At 54.5% G+C, this 21371-nt stretch overlaps 5 protein-coding genes across 5 annotated transcripts; 2 read left to right on the top strand and 3 right to left on the bottom strand.

Annotated features, from left to right (window-relative positions):
* Positions 1-39: 39 nt before the first annotated feature.
* On the bottom strand, positions 40-1920 carry PHACADRAFT_119454 (uncharacterized protein; the record flags this gene model as incomplete). Its single annotated transcript, XM_007394933.1, has 2 exons — positions 1085-1920; positions 40-1030 (listed from the first exon to the last, which is right to left on the bottom strand). Coding segments are annotated over exons 1-2 (1428 nt in total), but the record flags the coding sequence as incomplete, so codon positions are not given.
* A 2372-nt stretch (positions 1921-4292) lies between these two features.
* Positions 4293-8625, top strand: PHACADRAFT_254759 (uncharacterized protein). The gene is made up of 6 exons (XM_007394934.1): positions 4293-5013; positions 5072-5330; positions 5380-6653; positions 6701-7532; positions 7591-7858; positions 7905-8625. Exons 1-6 carry the CDS (start codon positions 4560-4562, stop codon positions 8088-8090), a joined length of 3273 nt encoding a protein of 1090 aa, XP_007394996.1. The 5' UTR covers positions 4293-4559; the 3' UTR covers positions 8091-8625.
* A 3074-nt stretch (positions 8626-11699) lies between these two features.
* On the top strand, positions 11700-16433 carry PHACADRAFT_142398 (uncharacterized protein). Its single transcript, XM_007394935.1, has 5 exons — positions 11700-13004; positions 13062-14144; positions 14206-15863; positions 15914-16035; positions 16091-16433. Exons 1-5 carry the CDS (start codon positions 11775-11777, stop codon positions 16165-16167), a joined length of 4170 nt encoding a protein of 1389 aa, XP_007394997.1. The 5' UTR covers positions 11700-11774; the 3' UTR covers positions 16168-16433.
* A 236-nt stretch (positions 16434-16669) lies between these two features.
* Positions 16670-18549, bottom strand: PHACADRAFT_254761 (uncharacterized protein). Its single transcript, XM_007394936.1, has one exon. It carries the CDS (start codon positions 18129-18131, stop codon positions 17022-17024), a length of 1110 nt encoding a protein of 369 aa, XP_007394998.1. The 5' UTR covers positions 18132-18549; the 3' UTR covers positions 16670-17021.
* A 1951-nt stretch (positions 18550-20500) lies between these two features.
* Positions 20501-20683, bottom strand: PHACADRAFT_71106 (uncharacterized protein; the record flags this gene model as incomplete). The annotated part of the gene is made up of 1 exon (XM_007394937.1): positions 20501-20683. A coding segment is annotated over one exon (183 nt), but the record flags the coding sequence as incomplete, so codon positions are not given.
* Between the last annotated feature and the right edge of the window lie 688 nt (positions 20684-21371).

Here is a 21371-nt window from a genome sequence, read left to right on the forward strand (position 1 = left end):
ATAGCACCTGCAACCTGTGCTTCGGGAGTTTTCTCATCTGTTGTGGGCCCTTTCTGGCGAGGTATCGATAGTGCAGACGCAGGCGGCGGCGTTGCCTCCCGACTCGAGTTCAGCTCCGTGGAAACGCGGCGCAAGCCAGCGTGCTGCTCAACCTCGGGCAAACCTCGTCTGGCTGTGTCCGCTGAGAACGGCTGCACGTCTGCTTTCGCCTTGCCTTTCCCAAGAGTGGCGTCCGCACCACGAGTAACTCCGCCACCTCTGCCAGACAACCTGCGCCTCCGTGTGGCCTTCGTAGTAGGCCGAGACGGCCCTTCCGTCTTCCGGCTCGGCGTCGCAGGCCTCCGCTCCTGCTCCTGCGCCGCCTGGTCCGCCAGCACCTCCAACGCGCTGCTGATCCGCCCCAGCGCCTGTCCACCTCGCGCCTTCGGCGTCGGTGTGTGCACCGGCATTGTCTCCCCCACCGTCGCGCCCGACACCGACTGCGGCGTGCTCGGCATGACCTTCCGTCGCTTCGGCGTCGGTGTCGCGACCTCGAGCGTGTCGGCGGCGCCCCGCGCGCGGCGTGAGGCGCGCTTCGGGGTGTGCACATGCACCGGGGTGGCCGCCCTGCTGTGCTGCGACCCTTCATCGTCTGCGAGCATCCGCGCCGCGCTCAGGAGCGAGTCGAGGCCCTGCGTTGTGCCCGCGCTCTCGGTGCGTCCGAGGCCCGGCGTTTGCGCGGCTGAGGGTGTGGCAGCGGAACGTGTCGGCGTGGAGGCCTCTGCGGGTGGCATGGCCTGCGCGACTTTGCTCGTACCCGGACTCGATGACGACGGGAGCGCAGCGGGACCGGGGGGCACCATTGGCGGCCAGATGCCGCTCATGGGGACGAAGAGGGGCATCGCACCTGGCGCGCTACCTGGCATCGGCACTGGCACAGGGCCCATGCGCTGGCCGGCGTGCATGGGGTTGACGTAGACGAGATGGGACATGCTAGGGAGGGAGCCGTAGTAGCCCCCACCTGTGGGATTGGTGGAGGCACCAGACGACGCTGATGCAAAAAGGGCATCCGTGAGCCATTCCGTTCCACGAAGAGAAAGTTTACCTTTGGGTATTGTATTTGCTCTCTTCATAATGCGTTTTCGCTGCTTTTTCACAGGAGTGGCCCCCTCCTGCTCCTCCGTCTCACGCCCCTTGCCTTTGTCAAACGACGCCCTGCTACCTGCCCGCTCCTTGCCCTTGCCTTTTGCCCCAGACTCGTCTTGCCCAGACTGTTGTACTAACTCCCGAGGCTGCACGACAAGACCTGCCAACAAGCCAGCCCGCCTTTTCCCAATCTTGCGAGCCGCATGTAACATGAGCTCCGCACGAGCATCACTGAGCAGTGACGATGCCGCCCGTTGGTCCGCGCGTGTTTGCGGCGTCCACGAGGAGCTGAGGACTTGGGTCGTACTGGTGGATCCCAGCTGTTTGGAGGGCGTGGACGATCCGGCGGCTTGAGCAGAGCTGCGGGTTTTCCGAGGTGTCGGAATGGCAAGATCCATCTCGCGCTCGTGGGAGGTGCGATAGTAGGAGTGGGGACGTGACGGAGCTAGTGGCTCTTGAGAAGATGCCAGAGTAGATATGGTCGCATGGGTGGAAAGCGTTTGGGTACTGGAGGTTGCGGTATCTGGTTCCGTGGTTTGCAAAGCCGATACTTGTGATAGGTCTACATCGAGAACGGTATCTTCGCGTTGAAGTGCTGCCTCTGGTTGCTTTGTCGATACTTCAACCGCAAGTGAATCTGCCTCGGCGATAATTTCTGTCCTCGACTTTCTCGATACAGCGGATTTCGGTAGAGATTTAGTACGGCCGCTCGACCCGGGATGGACTGGAGGTATGAGAAGTAAAGGGCGCAGACTGTAAAGTTCTGCCTCGACGTCAATGAGACGGTTTCTCAGTTCTGCAATCTGAAAGCAAGGGTGACAAATCACGGAGTGAAATTAGTGTCACGAAACTGCGAAAGCTTTAAACATACCTTATTTCGCAGTCGCTTATTCTCATCTTCGAGACGAGCTACAAGACGGTCCACAATCTAACGAAAGAAAATAGAATATATTGAGCTTATGTATAGGTACATAGAAGCATGCACTAGGGATAAGTACTTTAGCGAGAGGTAACTTACTTCCTCCTTCGTGGTTGCTGCTGCTGCCGCCCTCTGTCTGGTCAGAGCCTCAGATGACCTCTCCCAGCCTTGGCGTTCAACTTCCCAACTGGCACGCGCGTCAGTATACCGACGTAGAAGAAGGTCTCTCTGAGCCGTCAAAGATGCAATTGTTTCGGCCTGCGAGGCTAATTGCTCGGACAGATGTTGGGGCGGCAAATATTGACATTGTGATAGCAGGCGGGAAACCTATCAAGCCATCAATAGATTTACGTTCATTAGAGTATACTGAGCGTACCATATGACCTAGTTCCAGCTCTAACGGCGTATGACTTGACGACGACGATACCATTGGTTGCACAACGAACAGGCCTGCCTGCCTTAATCTGGCTTGCATAGTCTGTAATTCCTCGCCAGTCATGAATTCAGGTTCATCTTGAGCCGCTGTGCAGTCTGGTTCCACAGATTGTTCAAACAAATTTCCGTCCACAGCTTCAACGTGATCTTCTGGAGGTGGACCGGGCGAAGGAGAAAGCGTGTGCATGATGTCGCTTAAAGCGAGTGGCTGATTTAAGTCTGATTGCATGTCAGCCCCTTTGCAACATCTGAAGCTGTCGGAAGACGTTAAATGTCGAGTCCGACGTGCTGGACGTCGTCAGCGACGTCGAAGTAGATGGTCAAGATTAGACCGGGTAATTCAGTCGGAGATGAAAGTTGAGAACGCGTATACGCGAGGCATCACGTGCTTGCTGAAGTAGCACGTGAAGGACCACTGAAGGCGCCTAGTTAAAGCTGAATAAGGTTACGGTCTATACCATCCACTGAGCAAGAACTCATAAGCCCAGCTTCCAATTGAAAGATTTATGACTCCTGGCTGAATGCCGCACTATCTGATTAGTGATAAGTGCGGTAACCACCATTTTTACAACGCAGCACTGTACTTTGAGTACGCCGTACGCGAGCAGCATGCTACATGCAGCGACAATGACAGTCCCTGACAAGCCGCTAAACATTGAGCAGCTTTTATCTAATTTCATAGCTTCGCTTTTCTTTCCCGATGTCCACCGCCGCTACAAGTATGTTCATATTCATGTGTACATTAAGTCCTTGTCGCAGGCTGTGATATACATGATACTCACAGTAACTCAGAGAAGGGGCATCGAAACTTGAAGGACTACGGGAAATTTTTAAATAGCGAGAATGATACCATCGGGAGCATCTTTGAAATACAGTGTAGTGCGGGTACGATGTGCCAGCGCCCTGCGGATCAATGTTGAGTCTCATGCATTCAGGAGGTCAGTGGAAATCGAAAATGATGCGATGAGCAGCCATCCCTTTTTCCGAACCACCACGTCACACATCGACGTAGCAGCTGTAGTTCCGCCAAAGGCTTGAGAAATATGATTATACAGTCCAAACAGGGCCCTGTAAATACAAATTCATGCGAGCAGTAGACTCCAGTGAGCCAATGAATCAGCAGCCACTCAGTGCACCAAAATCGGCTTGAAGAGCAGTCGAACCATTATATTTTGCTTCACTAAGACTAGAATCGACGGGTTACCAGCATACCACACATATCAATATGCTTGAGGCAGACGCACGACTCACAAAACATCGCGCTATTGCGGAGGGATTGAAGATATTGATGGTAAGCAGGTGAAGGACGACTCCTAGGACCTAGGAGTAGTTTCACTATTAGTCGCGTCTGGGAGTGCCCGAACGCCACGAAAGTGCTGACTAAGTTCAACGTTGTTTTCACTGTCAGTGTTATTCAACTGGCAGTTATCGATATCGTGGCCGGTATCTATATGCTTGTTTTGCCTAAACTTTCGGCGCAACTTGCGTCTGGCCGGTACGGGGACTAGTTACAAGTTCCGAACTCCGTTCTCACCTCTTCTGCCTAGCTGACGTCTTTCCACGCTCCCTGTGGGCACATCATACGCTGTAACGCGTAGTGAGTACTGTGAGTGGTGGCAAACACCAGGGAACTATCAATAGCGGGCCAGCGGCGAATGAGACTCTGAGCCGAGACGAAACATTATTTGTCACGTGACCTACCGTGGCAGTACGAGGAGCGCCCGTTTGCCACTCGGTACCTTTTCGCCTTTCCTTTCGACCACCTTCGCCTTGGAACTGTTTGTCACTCTAACCTCCTCCTCATGAGGCAATGACTAGCCATGTCTCCTCTTTCTTTCCAGTTCTCCTCCTCCTATGCGCTGGAGTCTGTCTTGCAGAAGTCGTCTCACTCAGGTCTCAAGCCAGCAACCGAATCACAGATCTCACAACTCGCGTGAACATCGGTCGCAGTCATGATACTTACGCCAGTCCAACCGGCATCGTTGACAACGAGCTTGAGCTTCTCGACATCGTTCTTGTTGCGTCGGTAGACGGTACTTTGCACGCTCTGAACAGGACTTCTGGCATTCCTCTTTGGTCGATGTCTTCACCCGTTACCGACACTGTTCCACCATCTCTCGGCCCCCTCGTACGGACCCAGCATCCAAAACCTGAACCTGGGGAGGAAGATACACTAGAAGTCTATGTTATCGAACCACAGTCCGGAGAGATCTACGTCATGCTCACCCCGGACAGTCCTCTGCAGCGCCTGCCACTCTCCATGCCCCAACTAGTGGAGATGTCGCCGTACAGCATATTCGGAGAGGACGGTATAAAGGTGTTCGTAGGAAAGAAGGAGACTTCGCTCCTTCTGGTGGAGCTTGAGACAGGCAGGGTGAAGGCTACAGTGGATCCACATTCGGAGTGCCCTTGGGATCCGTTCGAGGATATCTCGCGACAGTCAGACGAAGACGATCTGGATTTGGACGAGCTGGATGGGTCGAAACCCTCCAGGCGGAATCAGCCAACCACAGAGGTTTTTATTGGGCGAACAGGTGCGCGTTCGTTTCCATAGGTGTTTACCTTGGAGTTTTCATGTGCGCACACAACCAGACTATCACATCTCCATTCACACAAAGCCGTCGACTCCTGGACTACCCCGTCCACCGGTGCAAAACTTGTCATTCTCGACATATGGTCCGAATAACCAGGACCAGGTGATGCAGAACCTGTACCGGCGAACAGCAGACGATACCTACATACAATCACTTCCTAATGGCAAGATCTTGTCCTTCAAGTCAACCCTGAATACGGATACCGACGCTGCTCTCAACGCTCAGCTTGTTTGGGGGCGCTCGTATTCAAGTCCGATGTGCGTGGCTCTTTCCTTGCGCAGCTCCTGCCCTGACCACTAGCGCCAGTGTTGCCGTTTTTGACGTCGTCAGAACTCCAGTGCGCAGCCAGCCTTTCGTGCTATTACAGCCACGAATTGGCCTCGAGGATCTTCTCCCCAACACCGATCTGGCCTCCGCCGCTAAACATGATCGTCTCCCCAATTTAGAGCGCGCATACGTCGGTATGGTCGAAGAGACGGGCTCACTATATGCTATGAGTCCAGACAGATACCCGCTAGTTGTGTTTGGCGACGCAAATTTCGAAGAGGATTATGCACGTCGTGGCGGTCGCACGATTGATCCTCCACCGGGTTCAATCGTCTTCGATTCAGACAGAGACTTCCCCGCTGAAGTCGACTCGGTTGCCCAGGCGGTCAAGCGACAGAAACTGAGGGAGCTTTGTCGGAATGGGAGCAATGACAAGCGGTGCCTTATTGGTGTGCGCCCTCTGGAGTCGTCTCGCCTCAGTAGGTTGCTGGACGGCCCGCCCACTGTACCATACCCTCCTGGGTGGGACATTCCTGGCGGACAGCTTTCACCCGACAGTCGTGACAACTACTCTGGACCGCTTCCAGGTGCTGGCAATGCTTCTGTTCCGCCGCCACCGGGAGCAGGCGGTCGCGTGCTCGAGGGATCCTCCGGGAATTTCGTCGGGTACTCTGCTCAGGCATTGTCTACGTATGCTGTCGGGCTTGTCACGCTCGTGGCGATGTTCGCATGGCTGTTCCAGAAGATCGAGCGCAGGTCGTCCCGTCCAGCATCTCCTATACCGGGGAGCAGCCCACCTGTTGATGGTGCGCCGGTACCCATCTCTGTCGTTGAAGCCGTCAAAGTCGTCGCGCCTGCCGTGGACTTCCCTGTTGTCAGTGCCTCCCTTGACCAGCCGTCACAAACAGAGACAAAGCCAGAAGATCCACGCCCGGAGACGCCTCGTCCCAAGAGCAAGGTTGCGTTCGCTGATTGGATGAAAGTCGACGCTTTGGCTGCCGATGAAGATGAAGGTGGTGAGAACGGAGCGGAGGGCGATGAGAGTGACGGCGACCAGGTACCTGCAGCTGGTAAGCGCAAGCCTGCGCGCCGGAAGCGAGGAAAGAAGAAGAAGCCTGGGATGCTCAATGGTAACGCAGAGGAGGCGAACGGAGAGGCGAAGCCGGCCGTCAACGGTGCGGACGAAGAGCCTGCTACACCCAGAGGCGAGCGGTATCCAGTTCATGTTGTATCCCCTTCAATTGCCGTCGTGCCTCCACCTACACCACCTGTCCCTGTCATACCGTCTCTTGTCGTTTCAGATACCGTCCTCGGTAAGTGCTCCATAACCCTATCTCTATCACGACTGAGCATTGCGCAGGCTACGGCTCTCATGGAACGGTGGTCTACGAAGGCTCGTTACAAGGACGCGCAGTCGCAGTAAAGCGTCTGTTGCGGGACTTTGTAACGCTCGCCGACAGGGAAGTCAACGTGCTTCAAGAGTCAGATGATCACCCGAACGTCATTCGCTACTACTACCAAGAAGCGCACGCCAACTTCTTTTTCATCGCTCTCGAGCTCTGCCCCGCCACGCTTGCAGATGTCATCGAGCGTCCAGACCAATTCCGTGACATTGCGATTGCCTTCGAGCCGAAGCGTGCCCTACGCCAGATTACCTCCGGGATTCGACATCTGCATGCCCTGAAGATCATCCACCGCGACATCAAGCCGCAGAACATCCTGATATCGCATGCGAAGAAGGGTATCGGCGAGAGCGCGGGCCACCGGATGCTTATCTCCGACTTCGGTCTGTGCAAGAAGCTCGAGGTGGACCAAACGAGCTTCCTGCCTACGGCAGCTGCTGGCACCGTCGGCTGGCGTGCACCGGAAGTTTTGCGTCGCGAGGTCCGGATAGACGACTCGGCCGGCGACGAGTCGCAGTCTTCACGCGGCAGCGTTGGTTCCTCGTCGGACAACAGCGCGCTCAGCGGCAAACCGACGAGACTGACCAAGTCTGTCGACATATTCGCGCTGGGATGTTTGTTCTACTACGTGTTGACGATGGGCGGGCACCCATTCGGCGAGCGATACGAGCGAGAGATGAATATCCTGAAGGACACAAAGTGCCTGGATGGACTTGAGCGGTTCGGGGAGGAGGGTTCAGAAGCTGTGGACCTGATTTGCAAGATGCTGAGTCCGGAGCCGTATGCGAGGTATGTGCATATTTTGCATAGTCCGAGGTCTTGGTCTTGCTGACGTTGCTCTTCCCAGGCCGGACACGTCAACATGTTTACTGCATCCATACTTTTGGGACCCAGGCAAGCGCCTAAACTTCCTCCAGGATGCGTCGGACCGATTCGAGATCATGTGCCGCGACCCGCGGGATCAGATGCTGATCGAGCTGGAGAAAGACGCATTCAACGTCGTAGGCAATGACTGGAATGCCCGACTAGACAAGTGGTTCATAGAGAACTTGGGCAAATTCCGCAAGTACGATGGTCGGTCAGTGCAAGATCTCATGCGCGCTCTACGCAATAAAGTAAGTTTATCTTGCCCTCGACGAGTTGGGCTTACGTCTCTTGCAGAAACATCATTACCAAGACTTGCCCGACCACGTCAAGCGGCAAATCGGTCCAATGCCTGAGGGTTTCCTAGCTTATTTCACACGACGGTTCCCGCGCCTCTTCTTGCACGTCCACTCCGCTATCAGTTCTTCGCCTCTGCGCTTCGAGTCTATGTTCCGCACATATTTCGAACTCAACGATCAATAATTTCATGCAATTCTTTTGTATACATTGGGATCACTGGATATATCTTATATGTCGTGCTGTATTTGTACTGCTCTCACATGCTGTTCTACTTAGCAATCATAAATTACATACTCTGCGATAGCAATGGACGATGTGCGAGTGCAATAAATAGCAGAAGTCCTATGGATGCAATGTCTGTGAATGCCTATGAATGTAAAATGACAGCCTGAAACTTCATCGGCGCACCGCCAGTACAATGATGCAAACTATCACCGCTACGCAGAGCAGAGAGCCACCAAAGGCAGCGGCGAATCTGCAACGTTTGACCCATGGGTCGACAAAGTGCACATACCCATTTTTCTCTTCAACCATGGAGCGGACAGTATGCACGGACCGATTGTCCACAGGAGACATGGGCATCGTCTCCTGTGCCCGCACATGGGACCGCCAGAACGAAGACAGAGTTCTTTTGGACTTGGCCTCCTTTGAGGGCTTGACGATGCTCTTCGCTCTGCCACGCCTCGGCCATTTCCACTCCACGGTCTGCAGATACTGCCCGTCGGCTTTCACCTCACCGCTCGTAGACAAGTACCAACCGCCAATGAGCCAGCACCACGGCGCGACGAAGCCAAGCCAGAAAAGGATGCACGCCGAGGTGACCCGTCCGTTCCTCTCGCCCTCGCCCTTCCATGTGCGCTGCTCGCTCCGGAACGAGCCGAATGAGAGGCCCTGCAGCCACCGACGTTGGATGGCGGTCTCAACAGCAGTGGCATCTGATGTCTGAGAGCGGCGCGAGATCGTCTCGAGTACAGAGCGTTCGTCCTCGATCGAGTGCCGCTCGCTAAGTGAGTGATGTTCATCGAGCGAATGTTGCTCGTCGAGCGATTCCGACGTCGCGGGAGTTGACGAGCGCTGCATTGGGCTCAGCTCGATGTCGTACAGTCCGCTTGGCAGGCTCATGTGCGAGTGGGACGTATCTTCATGCCTCGCTTCCCCGTATGGCTCGTATCTGGTTTCCATGTACACCTCATGCTGATCGTCGAAGGGGCTCGACGGCTCGCCGAGGTCGTATTCGTCCTCATCTGGCCCACGCTCTAAGTCGATATCGGAGTCGGCGTCAGAGACGTGTATGGAGGGCGCGGTGATGAAGCTGTTGGTCCTGACTGAGTCCTCGTAGATGATCGATACCGTGATGTTCTGCCGCGGACTGCCAACGACTGTGGGTAGTGTTGGCGTCGCTAGGTTAGATCTACGCCCTGGAGCAACGCCGAGAGATGCGGCAAAGTTTGGGCGGACGTCAACTAGAGGAATGGAGGGTGTGTTCAATGAGGCGACTGTGCGCAATGTGCTGGTTGAGCCTCCACTGATCGTTCGCTTCAGAGGTCTGTTGATGAACGCGGTATGCGTTGAATGAGCTGCATCGAATCAGCCGGACATATCCTTGAGAAATATGACGAAGGCTTACATGTGACAGAGTCCGGGGTAAGAGGGATGGAATCCATAGAAGGATGTCGCATCGTGGGGAAAATAGGTCGCTCATCAGACGTGGATTGTTTCCCGGGGGTAAGAGACGTAGTGCTGCCGGATGCATCCGTAAGAAATACAGGATGTATGCGCAGCGATTCGGATCCGGCGCTCTTTCGCAAGCCTGGTGCTGGAGTAAGTTGCCTGGGACCCTCTGGTGTAACCTCGTCATTGGACGACGCAGAGTGGTTCGGGGACTTGAGCAGGCTGACACTTGGATTCGGAGAAGGAGAGCCAGGGGTTGGGGCAAGCCAGGATACATGGGACGGCCTTGTACGTTCTAAGCTGAGCGCAAGAGACGATGGAGTTCTACTGAGGCCGCCAGAATAGTACGAGGGGCTCGGAGGAGCCCTCTGTTTGCCTTTGCCAATAGTTTGCTGTGAGTCTTCTGAACCGCTGCGGCTAAATATGCGAGTGAGTGATTCGAATAAGTTGGAGGTTGAAGCCATAGCCATGACGGCAGCCTCCGGTGAATCTTGGGACAAAGTGGCAGGAGGTGGATGGTGAGCTCGGTGTCAACAGTTGAAGGGGCGTGCATGTCGACGGAACAACGTGCCGTCATCTCCGACGGGCAAGGTCATAGAGCACGCCTCAAGCTTGCGTAGGAGGACATGCTCTTCTTTGCGCTGTGATGAAAAGTGCAGAAGCCGAAGCGTGGTGAGGCAACGTGTGTGGAGAATCTGCGCTCTTTACACCTGACGACGACGACGGCATAAATGGATAACATGGATCTTAGGCTGCTTGAGTATGCAGTTATAATACAATAGTAGCTTAGGGCTCACCCATAACAATGTGAGAAAATACAAAACTCGGCTTTAGAAGCCATGAGGCAGAATGGCTGTGGCCTCGTGGCGACAGCGTGCGAGCGATATCGAGTTATGCACCGCAATCACGAGTCATCTGATTCCAATATGCAACTTCGCGCAGCAGACACAGTAAGTTTCTCGGTGGTCCTCAAGCTGCGCGACGTCAACATGAGATCTCCCATGAAACGCGGTCCTGCAAAAGCTAGAAACGAAGAGGCTGGACGATCCTTTATGCTGTATATTGAGTTTCGGCGATAGGTATATACGCGTTGACATCGAGGGTGGCGCCCTGGAGCTGAAGGCTGCTTAGACCGTTTCGGCTGGTAGCGATTTCATGTCCCGGGCGTTCGAGACAAGCTAAAGGCTATTGTAAATGACCATCATGGCTCCGAACGCCCTGAACATGGAAACGGCGCTCCTGTATGCACATCTTGGGCAACAAAATAAGGGGTATCCAGGACAATAAACCGATTTATACTGTAAAAAGCATAATGTATTGAATACTTCGTCACTGATAGAGCTTATGAAAGACCACACAAGGACAAGAAAACTATCGGTAAGTGCGTACGCTTCACTTCACGACAGAGACTACGTTGCTCGACTATTCCTTAATCATTCTGAGTCGTTGAAGACGTGAACCGACGTTGATGTCTTGGTGCCGTGGATGTAATAAGAGCTACACGCACTCGCAGAGCGAACACACCGGCGTGCTGAATGAGCGTCTAATGCAGCAGCGGAGTATATATCGGAGAGAGCTCATTTGAATGACGAAGTTGGTCGGGAGTTGAATACTTCACAACACCGCATTTGGTTCGCTTTGTTCTCGTTCCTATTGGTCGTTGCTGTTCGTCTCGTCTTCAAAGATTGCCCTCATGGTTTGCTTGACCTCTAGTGCTGTCGTGGCGCGAGAGGACCTTCTCAACCACGCTTGCGACTTTGTCTGAGAACAAGTGGCCTCCTCGACAGCTGCGATTCACGAAGGCGAACAATAGGCTACCGCGTAACGATGGGAGGAGTTGTTAGGACCAGAGAATGCTAGAACGGTGGTCTCTGCTAGGGGCTGGGCTAGAGCGATGGTAGAGCCAGTTGGGCAAACATGTCGATTTCCCTCCTTTTTCCGTGAGTCAAAAACTGGCGTTTTGGAGATAGGCGAAGTGGAACATGAACGAATACACCTTGAGAACTTCGTACTTTACGTCGTGTGAACCATGGCATCGGCCGTTGCTATTATTTCTGCGTGAAGACGGAAAGCATTCGTGGGTCAAGGCGGCAGGCGGAAAGCGAGAGCAGTTTGCGCCCGCGCATCTTGTCTCTTGCCACCACCACCGACAACGCTGTCCCACTTCTGCCTCAAACCACCTCGTCGCTGTTGGCGATGTCTGGGAAGGCGCCGCCTCGCGCACCGCGAGCGTTGTTGAACTCGTTCGTGCCATCGGCGGGATCGTCCACTGCAGCTCAGCCATCAAACGCGCCCAGTTCCTCGCGGTTAGGAGCAACACCTCCCACAGGGCCACGGAGTCTCACCCAGCGTGCCAGCACCATTCTACAGCCACCAACAGCTCCTTCAAAATACGTGAATGGCCACTCTGTGTTTCCCTCTGGCCCTGCTGGCGGCGCACCGCCTAAAGGCCCGAGCGCTATGAGGAACAAGGGGAAACAGTTCGAGAACAGCTGGAACGGGAGTAGCCCAAGTGGAGTGAATGGTTGTCTATCAGGTCGTGTAGGCAGAGTAAGCTCATCCGTTCACCCATCTATCCAGAGCTCGCCGTCTCAAGCGCAACTTGGTACCCAAGTCAACGGCATAGCCGACCAGTTGCGAGATGAGCCAGCCTCCATTCCCGTCCCTGTGCCCACGCCTGCACCTGCGCCCCCGACTGCACCTCGAAGCTTTTTCGTAGCGGCAGGACCGTCGTCTTTGAACAACCAGCCTACAGGTCCTGCTAGGAAGATATCAATCAGGCTACGACCACAACCACCGCAGCCGACCACAGAACCGCCGCCTCCACCTCCACCATCCAGCACCCCGCCACCACCACCGCCACCACCTATAGATGCCCCGCCTCCTCCGCCTCCTCCGGGGCCGCCACCACCCAACGATCCACTCCCACCACCACCACCGCCATCAGGGTGGCCGCCATCTCCTCCGCCACCGCCCCCATCAGACCCTCCGGCTCCGGCTCCTGACGATTTGATTTGCATTGCAGGGGCTTCCAGCAAAGCACCAAGTTCAACCCCACCTCCACCAGCCGGACAACCGCCAAGCCCACCCCCGCCGCCGTCAGAAGCGCCGCCACTACCACCTCAGGAGTACATTCTGCCGGAATGGCCACCACCACTCTCAGAATGCCCAGAGGGCAAAGATTTCAAGGTGCTGTTTGATTCTGCGACGGACAGGCACCGTGAAGCAAAACTGCGCCCGTTGATAGACCTGGTGCAGAAAGCCAACCCTGACCGTGTCAAGGGCAAGCCCGGCAAGGAAATGTTGGTTAGGTACAACGGCGAATTCGTTGAAGGCGAACCCGAACCTGTGCCACGAGATCCTAGGAAAGACTCGAAGGTTAGGTCGAGGCCACCGCGTACTGACTTTTATGAGATCAAATACGAGGTATGTCAACTCTGTTGAATTCCACTCATCACGTCTAATACGTCTTATCTTCAACAGTACGATGCGAATTCGGCCGGTCCCGCGCCTCCCGCGGCCGTCCTGGTGTTGAATCTATCACCTCTCACGCCCAATCAAACTATACGGCGCCATTTCTCATCGTATGGTCCCATCTTGTCGTTCGAGCCTCAGATCAACACGGCCAACGGCGCCGCATTGGGCATTGTTCTCATCCGGTTTAGTACTCACGAAGAGGCAAAGAGATGCGTAGAGAAGGAGCACGGGAAGAGGGGAGCGACTGGGATAGGTAACAGCTTGACCATTGTGGAGGGTGAAGAGCTCAAGGTGGTGCTTGATGGGGAAGGGAAGAAGCTGGCCGCGGTCATGAAGGGGCTGGATCACAGGAGGAGACGAGACAGGGAAGAGAGAAGGCGAGCGGAAGAAAAGAGAAAGCAGGAGGGGGAGCGGAAGAAGAGGGAGACATCCGTCTTGATGAATACACCCAGCACGAGTGCGAGTCATACGCCGGCATCCAGCGCTCCTTGGAGGCCAAGTTCGCATCCGAGCATGTTGCAAGCAGAGTCGATGCGGGCGGCGCATTTTACGCCACATTCGTCCGGCTCGTATGCCCACTTCCGGATAAATGGCTCATCGTCCAGTTCACATCTCCTGTCTCGATCACCTGCGACACCATCACAGTCTGGTTTGACAGGCCTGCCTACTCCGCCAATCGACTCCTTGGTTCATGGGCCCGCTCGGATACGCCGTGCACCGCAGTACGGGCGCATGCGAGACGAAGACTCGGGAGACGGCCCGCCAAGCTACTCGCGAAGTCATGCCCCAAGGCCGCCTCTCCCGCCATCACATTCGTCCTCTGCTCCGTCGTGGAGAGGCCGCCGGGCATACTCGTGGCGTGACCGCGACGACGATGCCTCGGTGCCGACGTCTCGATCTCCATCGCCGATACGGCGGAGAGGCGGGTTCTCAAGGACAGCGAAGCAGAGGGAGCATGAGGCGGTCGTCGAGGAGCTGGCCAAGAATGGGTACGACTACGTCACGCTCGAAGCGCATGGGGGTCAGTTGAGTGGTGCGGTACGGGAAGAGGATGTGAAGAAATTCTTCACCAGCTTCGAGGTCGATAAGGTGCGTGGGATAGTTTCGGCTCTCTGATTGGTATTGATCGTCGCGGCTCTCAATGACTTAGGTTCTGCAAGACCACATAGGCTGGTATGTCACGTTCAAGACAGCGGACACGGCACGGCGCGCGGCTATGTTCCTTAACACCGGCAGACGAACGCTGAACCGTCAAGCCGTAAACGTCATCATTCACGCAGCTCCGTCGCTACAATCGCTTCCCTCTAACACAACATGGACCGACTCGGAGTTGATTGAGCAAGCGGAGAAGCTCATTCTGAAGGATCTTCGCGCTTTGCTACAGCAAGACGTCGTCGAGCGGATCGTCACTGACGAGATTCGGCGTGTCATGATGGAGGAGAGGTCGCGGGGCAAGACGCGCGTTGGTGCGGTGCCCGACGGAAAGGGGGTGCTGGAGGAGCGCAATGCGGTAACAGATCCATTAGTTGGTCTGGGTATCAGCGTCTCCACCGGCCTCAAGGGTCTGTCGTTCCGGAAGCAGAAGAAGTACATCGAAGAGCCAAAGCCTTCTGCCCCCCAGACACCGATCGTCGAAGAAAGCGAGCTTCCACCAGTCCAGGAGCCCGAACCGACTCCCATCATTGACGAAGAGCTTGCCGTGGAAGAGCCACCGAGGAAGAAGCCGAAGAAGGTTACGCCCAAGACTGTCGCTGACGAAGACATCGAGTCGGAAGACGATATGCCCGCACCTATCGTCAGCATCACGTTCACGGCTGAGCCGACACCTCCTCCCCGTAAGAGGGCTCCCTCCGTCTCAGGCGTGATCGAGGAGCCTCCGAAGAAGAAGAGCAAGAAAGCCGAGGCAAAGCCCAAGGAGCCCAAAAAATCGAAGAAATCGAAGAAGGCGGAGAAGGCGCAGGAGCCTGTGACGATCGACGAGCTGATTCACGAAGTCATCCCGAACGAGAACGACTTCGCTGCCCCTGCGCTCGCGCATGTGCGCGTTACACCTACATACGAATCTTCGCCCGAGCCGTCTGTTCTTCCTGTTCAGTCGAAACGTCCGCCCAAGTCGACGGCCTTGTCGCCGCCAAAGGCTGTCAATCCATTCGATGCCGATATCTGCGCGGACGACGAAGACGAGTATTTTGCCAAACTGGCGTTGGACGAGATACTTCATGGTATCGCGCCGCCTACAGCCACTCTCGAGGTGTCCGAGCAGCCAACCGAGGAACCTCGACCATTCCGAGTGCACGTTACCGGCTCTGCACGTACAGAAGGCTATTACAAGATCCCGCACGCGGAGAAGTCCGCTTATGTCGCACAGTACGTTACGCGGACGACGGCGAATGAGACAAACGCGGAAGAGGAGCCGGCGACTCAACCGAAAAACGTCACATCTTCGCGGTCGAATCGTGCAAACGCGCGTCGGCGGGCTCAGGGTTTGGAAGAGATGAATCAGGTGCAGCTCGCGATGGCACTATCGAAGGGCGAGAACGCTGCAACGGAGCTGGTCAAGTTCAACCAGCTGCAGACGCGCAAGAAGCACCTTCGTTTTGCGCGTTCGCCCATCCACGATTGGGGTCTCTATGCGATGGAAAAAATCTCGCGGGGAGAGATGGTCATCGAGTACGTCGGCGAGATCATCCGTGCGCAGGTCGCAGACAAGCGCGAGAAGGCGTACGAGCGGCAAGGTATTGGCAGCAGTTACTTGTTCCGTATCGATGAGGACTTGGTGGTGGATGCGACGAAGAAGGGTAACCTTGGGTAAGTGGTCGTCCTCTTGGTCCAAGATGTTATACTGACAGCTACTGCAGGCGTCTCATTAACCACTCGTGCGATCCTAACTGCACGGCCAAGATCATCACGATCAACAGCGAAAAGAAGATTGTTATCTACGCCAAGCAGGACATCGAGCTCGGGAGCGAAATAACTTATGGTACGTTTGTCGCCCATTTTACCTGCTTGCTTCTGCTCACATATCATCCTTTCAGACTACCACTTCCCGATCGAACAGGATAAGATCCCCTGTCTGTGTGGATCTGCCAAGTGTCGTGGTTACCTCAACTAGACTCTCTGTCCCGCCCATCCTAGTATATATATTATTAACTCACATACCCTTGTTGTTGTCAGTTACCATCTTTGCTCTCCTAGCTCGCTGCACCGCCCCTCGCTCGTATCACGTTCATCCTGTATTTTCGTGAACTCTTTTCCTGCATCACTCCTCTCTTGTTCATTTCTTCCTCCTGTTTTTATCCCTCGTGCATTAATGACCACTCCACGCTTGCATCGTCGTTACGCCCCTCGCTACGTGAATACATTGAATAGCTGCTACGCCCTCCTGCATCTTCTGAACCTCGATCGTGGGCTTGCTTGAGAGCGCGTCAGAATACGGAAAATGGTTCACTTGGACTCAGCCAAGCTGGGATATTGCCGCAAAGCACTTGAAGGGCGCATCGGTGAATTTCTCATCGCGTCGTAGCGATGTCGTGGCGCTACCGAAAGGTAGATTTAGCGCTTGAAGTGCAAGCTGCTGGGTGGATAACAATCACTGCACGCGTGTTCATGCTACAGATTCCAATTATCAACAAACTTAGACTTAGTTTACAAGCGTAGAACATAAGTAACATCAGAACAATGTGGGGCTCCGTGCCAGGACGCTCAGACACAGCGGCTCAGGCGTCGGGACCAAGAAGCACTCGCACGGTTCGATCTTGAGGACGCCACGCCTCAACGAGGCGGGCACCATCTCCTCAATCATGCGCTTGCACTTCTCGTAGCGATAGGGATACGCCGCGTCCGAGCCGTACGGGTGTCGGAGCACGAACTCGAGGGCCTCGAGGCGCGAGAAGCGCTCCATGTACGCGAGGTCCGCGTCGATAAGCCCCGCGCAGGCGTCCACGAAGCTGTCAGGGAGTGTAGAGGTCAGGTAGGCGCAGACAGAGATGCGCCGCACCGTGTCGGGCAGCTTAGAGAGCGCGACGAGGATGTATTGCCAGAGGCAGTCAGGCGGGTAGCAGGGCGTGCGGAGCTCGAAGGTTTCGAGGTTGGGACACGAGGATAGGCAGAGGGACGTGAACGTCTCCTTTGCGCCTGGAAAATGTGTGAGTAAATGGTATCGACTATGCCCGTGTGCTTACCGTACCGAGCTAGCGCGAGATGCGCAGACATGTCCAGCTGGTAGTGACGAATGGAATGCGCTCTCATAGAGACGAAGTGGGACACAGCCTCGATGTCTCCCGGCTTGATTCGCACCCTGAACGAATGCAGGTCATTGAACCTGCAGACGCGATCGAGCATATTGTACGCCATGGATGAGCGGATATTATCCAGAGCATCGGGATCGGCAATGAGGCTGCTGATGCGTAGTCTCGGAGGGAACTGTAGCTGGAGAAAGTTATCTTCGACATGGGGCGGCGATGCCTCGCAACCGTCGACTTCAAAGCGTGGGGTGTCAAAGCAGAGCACCTTGATCTCGGAAAAGAAGGAGAGGATGTCGAGGATATCCTGCGCATAGACGCCGTGATGAATCTGCCCAGGGTCTTGGAACCGCGATGAAGTTACATGCTGAAGCACGAGCTTCTCCAGCACCCAGCATATACCGACCCTACGGATCAGTGGTAGACCGGAAGGTCCGTCGCGGCGTGAGTCCCAAAGTAGATCATAGAGGAACAGGCGGCGGAGTGCTGGCATCTGTGCGAGGGAGTGCAGGCTCTTGGGTCCGAAGCAAAGCTGGCGCAACTCAGCGGCGTTGTACTTCCCGAACCACGAGCCTTCTCCATAGATGCGAAGTTCTCGTACGTAGTGGCGTATACGCGATGACTGCTGAGCCTGGGCTAAAAACGCCTCGAGACCTCTCTCTGACGTAACTCCCAGCAAGGTGATGCTATCTAGCAGGTGATATTGGCTAGAATTGCGCCACATGCGAGATGTCAAAGAGCAGGCTACGAGGCTCGCCTTATCGTCGTGGAGATGGTCGATAACCATATCGACGAGTTCATTGTAGAGACGCATGTCGCCTAGAGATAATTCCATATCGGCGTAACACGGGAGACAAAAAGCGACGGGGGGTGGCACAGGTTGGAAGGGAAGGACATTATTATAGGACAGAGGCTTCGCGCGCCTGCGGCGTACAATCCCCTTCCAAGCGTCGCGCATTCGCAAACATGAGGAAGCGTAGCGTATGATCCTCAGCTAGTGTTGTCGCAGAGTGTAGGTGGATGGCTCTGGGGTCGCTAACATGTTCGGCACGTCGCTCTGGAGCTCTCTGGATCGCAACGGGGCTGATTCTGGGGGGCCCCAGCATAAGTCGGGGTGATGCGTCAGGCAGAACGGCCGTGGGCAGAATAAGACTGCTCTTGTGCCAATCACTACCATTGGTAGTGCCACCGGCCGGTGTACCTCCTCAATGAGCGATAAGGTATAATCGATATATGATGGCCACTCTTGCTGTCTGCTGCGAGTTCATCAGTTTAGAACAATAAGGCCACAGGGATGAAATAAAGAAATGCTAGATAATGGCAAGAGGGGAGGAGGAGCGAAAACACTGACCATTAGATGAGACAAGGTCATGGCTAGAGACAGCGACGAATCAATGGTACATAAGCGAATGATGCCGGACAAGGGCAGATGTACAGATCGCACACCTTGTCGCATGTCCACAACCATGTAACGAGATAGTTCGCTAGGTCTCGTATATACTTGCACCTCGCAATCTACGAGCTTGCCGGAGCCACGAGACGTTCGTACATCTCATGTCCACATACCTCACGGCTACCTTCGATCACAAGATCTTCACTCGGCGGGTAGCCACTAGGGCGTAGGCAAGTTATTGGTCTTCAAGATGGGCTGGTCATAACTGTAGACGAGATATGTCGTGGCTGCAAGTGGGAGTGACTGTATGGCGTCGAATCCAGAGTCTGGACGGGATAGTCTCGTCCCAGTGGTTTTTCAAGATACGGCTCATTAGCCGACAGCGTTTACCCGTCGGAGTCTAGAGCGGGCGGGAATGTGCTTGAAGGGGAGATGCCGGCATGTCGGCGGAGTGATACTGTCACTTGCATTTCTCAATCACGCGTGTCGCACCCTCCTCATTCAGTGTCCATCACTACAGTCACCACAACTGTCTTGGAGATCATCATATAATATGCTCTTCTTGTAAATTACCAAGGGTTATAATATATCTGAGGTTTACCCAGTACAGTCAGTTGAAAAACTATGGGATGAGTCTCGCAGTGAGCAGCACAAAGCCGGGCGGGTCAAATGCCTCAGGTGACGGCGGGATTACCACTTCAGCGGGACGTCTTACTTCGTTCGCACTAGCGCTTGCGGAGTTTTCGAACTCCGTATGCTGTAATTTGCCCGGGGAGTGTCTATCGTTCTAAGTACCGCTGTAAGGACAACACAATTAAATCCTCAGCTATGCGCACAGACTTTCTTGTAGGCAAAATTTATTGCTTTCATCGAAGTACACCATAGAATTTGTCTCAATAAGCAGTAGGTTTGTTCCACGAAAGAGGCTGAATTCTGCATCTCAATTTCTTGCGCAGTATAATGACACCGGCTCTCAAAGATTAATTAAGAAAGTAACCGATGCCAGTGGGCCCTTCGATCACCAGCTTTTAGCGGGATAATAATGATATAGGAAATACTAACTGGAGCTGGATTCCGCTAGTGTCTTTGACGAGACCTTAGGCTCAAGCTTGAGATCTGAGAGTGGTGGCTGTAGGCCCGAGTACGGTGTCACCCGGCGCGGGCGAGGAAGAAGAAACGCGCGTTCAATACACTGATCGACATGCTTTCTCGCGCCGAGTTCGCCGTTCATGCACATGTTTGGCCCCCCGTGCTGTTTCGCGTAGATGATAAAGAGAAGCAGGCCGATGCATCAACTCGCGTACGCTCAGTCTTCTTAGCCATGGGAGCAAGAGATCCTACGAAACACCACTTAAGCCCTAGTGCAGTCGTGTGTGGTACAACTGGCTTCTCAAACCCTCTAAACCTTTGATCACAGTCGTTGTTGACGGTCTCTATTTGTCTTTTACAAATAGACCTTCCTGTTTTAGGAGCGGGTGTAGTGTTGCCGCGGATGAGCCACGAGTTGGACCGGTCCAAAATCCGGCATTATCCGCACGTGGCGGATAATGATGAGTTGGCCGCCAGATAATCCGGCAGGTTGTGGGAAAGCTGACAAAGACACTATATATGGTAGGCAACTGAACTCACTGAGCAGACGGAGACTGGCGAGGCTCAAGTGGGGACAGCGTAGCAGATGTATTAGTAAATTATTAGGATTCAGTCTCATTAATAGCTTCTCTAGTTCGTCCACATGGCCTTCTGCAACCATTCTATCAATTTGTTCTACTGAGACTGCCGGTGCCAGATCACCCTTGGAAGCCAGCCTGCCGCCTCTCACCGCGCTGCCGCAGATACAAATGCTTCAGAATTTGAAGCCTTTCCATCACTTCGGGGGACAAATTAATCCTTCGGAGAGTATCCATCTCCTTGCTCGATGAGAAGACGCGCTCGCACGGGACAGCAGAAGCTTGCACGGGCAGGATATCCAGTGTGACATGATAGATCAGAGGAAAGCGGTATTGATTGACCTGTAACGTAGTGAGCAACAGTAAGATAACGCACTGCAGCGACATACCTGCCAGGTGTGACAGATATTAAAGCCCGGCCCTGTTTCAGTGTCAGGGAGAACACCCTCCTTCTCATACCGAGTTGCCTCTTCCTCAACGGCGCGGGCATAATCTGCCTCCAAAATGTGACTATTATCGACATCTGGCTCAATGGTGGCTGCCTCGGACTGTACATTGCTCCTTTGAGCTGTAGCTGAGGTGCTTACAGACTCATCAGAGAGTTCTCGGAGCAATGCGCGGATGCAGCCTACACCGTGAGCCTGTGAGCAAGCTGTGATACTCTGAGATGATGGTGAAGACGGGCCACTGGGGGGAAGATTGGACTGTGAAGAACAAAGCTCTCGCCGAGATTCAAGCATTTATAAGTAATACACCCAGGAGTAAGTTTAGCGTATATGTGCAACGAGATCTACGCACCGCTTCTCGAAGCCAGCGCTGGGCATCCGCAGCCTCCAGTGCTTGTCTATCCAGGTAAATTTGAAACCAGGGTGTACAACTGAAAAAAAGGCTTGGTACGATGAATTTTCCATTAAGAAAGATATGGCGTGTTGCAGCAGCAGCAGGCGCAGCAGTACCAGAAGTACGGCGAGCAGAAGATGAAGCGCGGCAAGCGAGGCGGTAAAGCCTACCGCGA

The sequence above is a fragment of the Phanerochaete carnosa genome, assembly GCF_000300595.1.
Source record: "Phanerochaete carnosa HHB-10118-sp unplaced genomic scaffold PHACAscaffold_4, whole genome shotgun sequence".
Taxonomy (NCBI): Eukaryota; Fungi; Basidiomycota; class Agaricomycetes; order Polyporales; family Phanerochaetaceae; genus Phanerochaete; species Phanerochaete carnosa.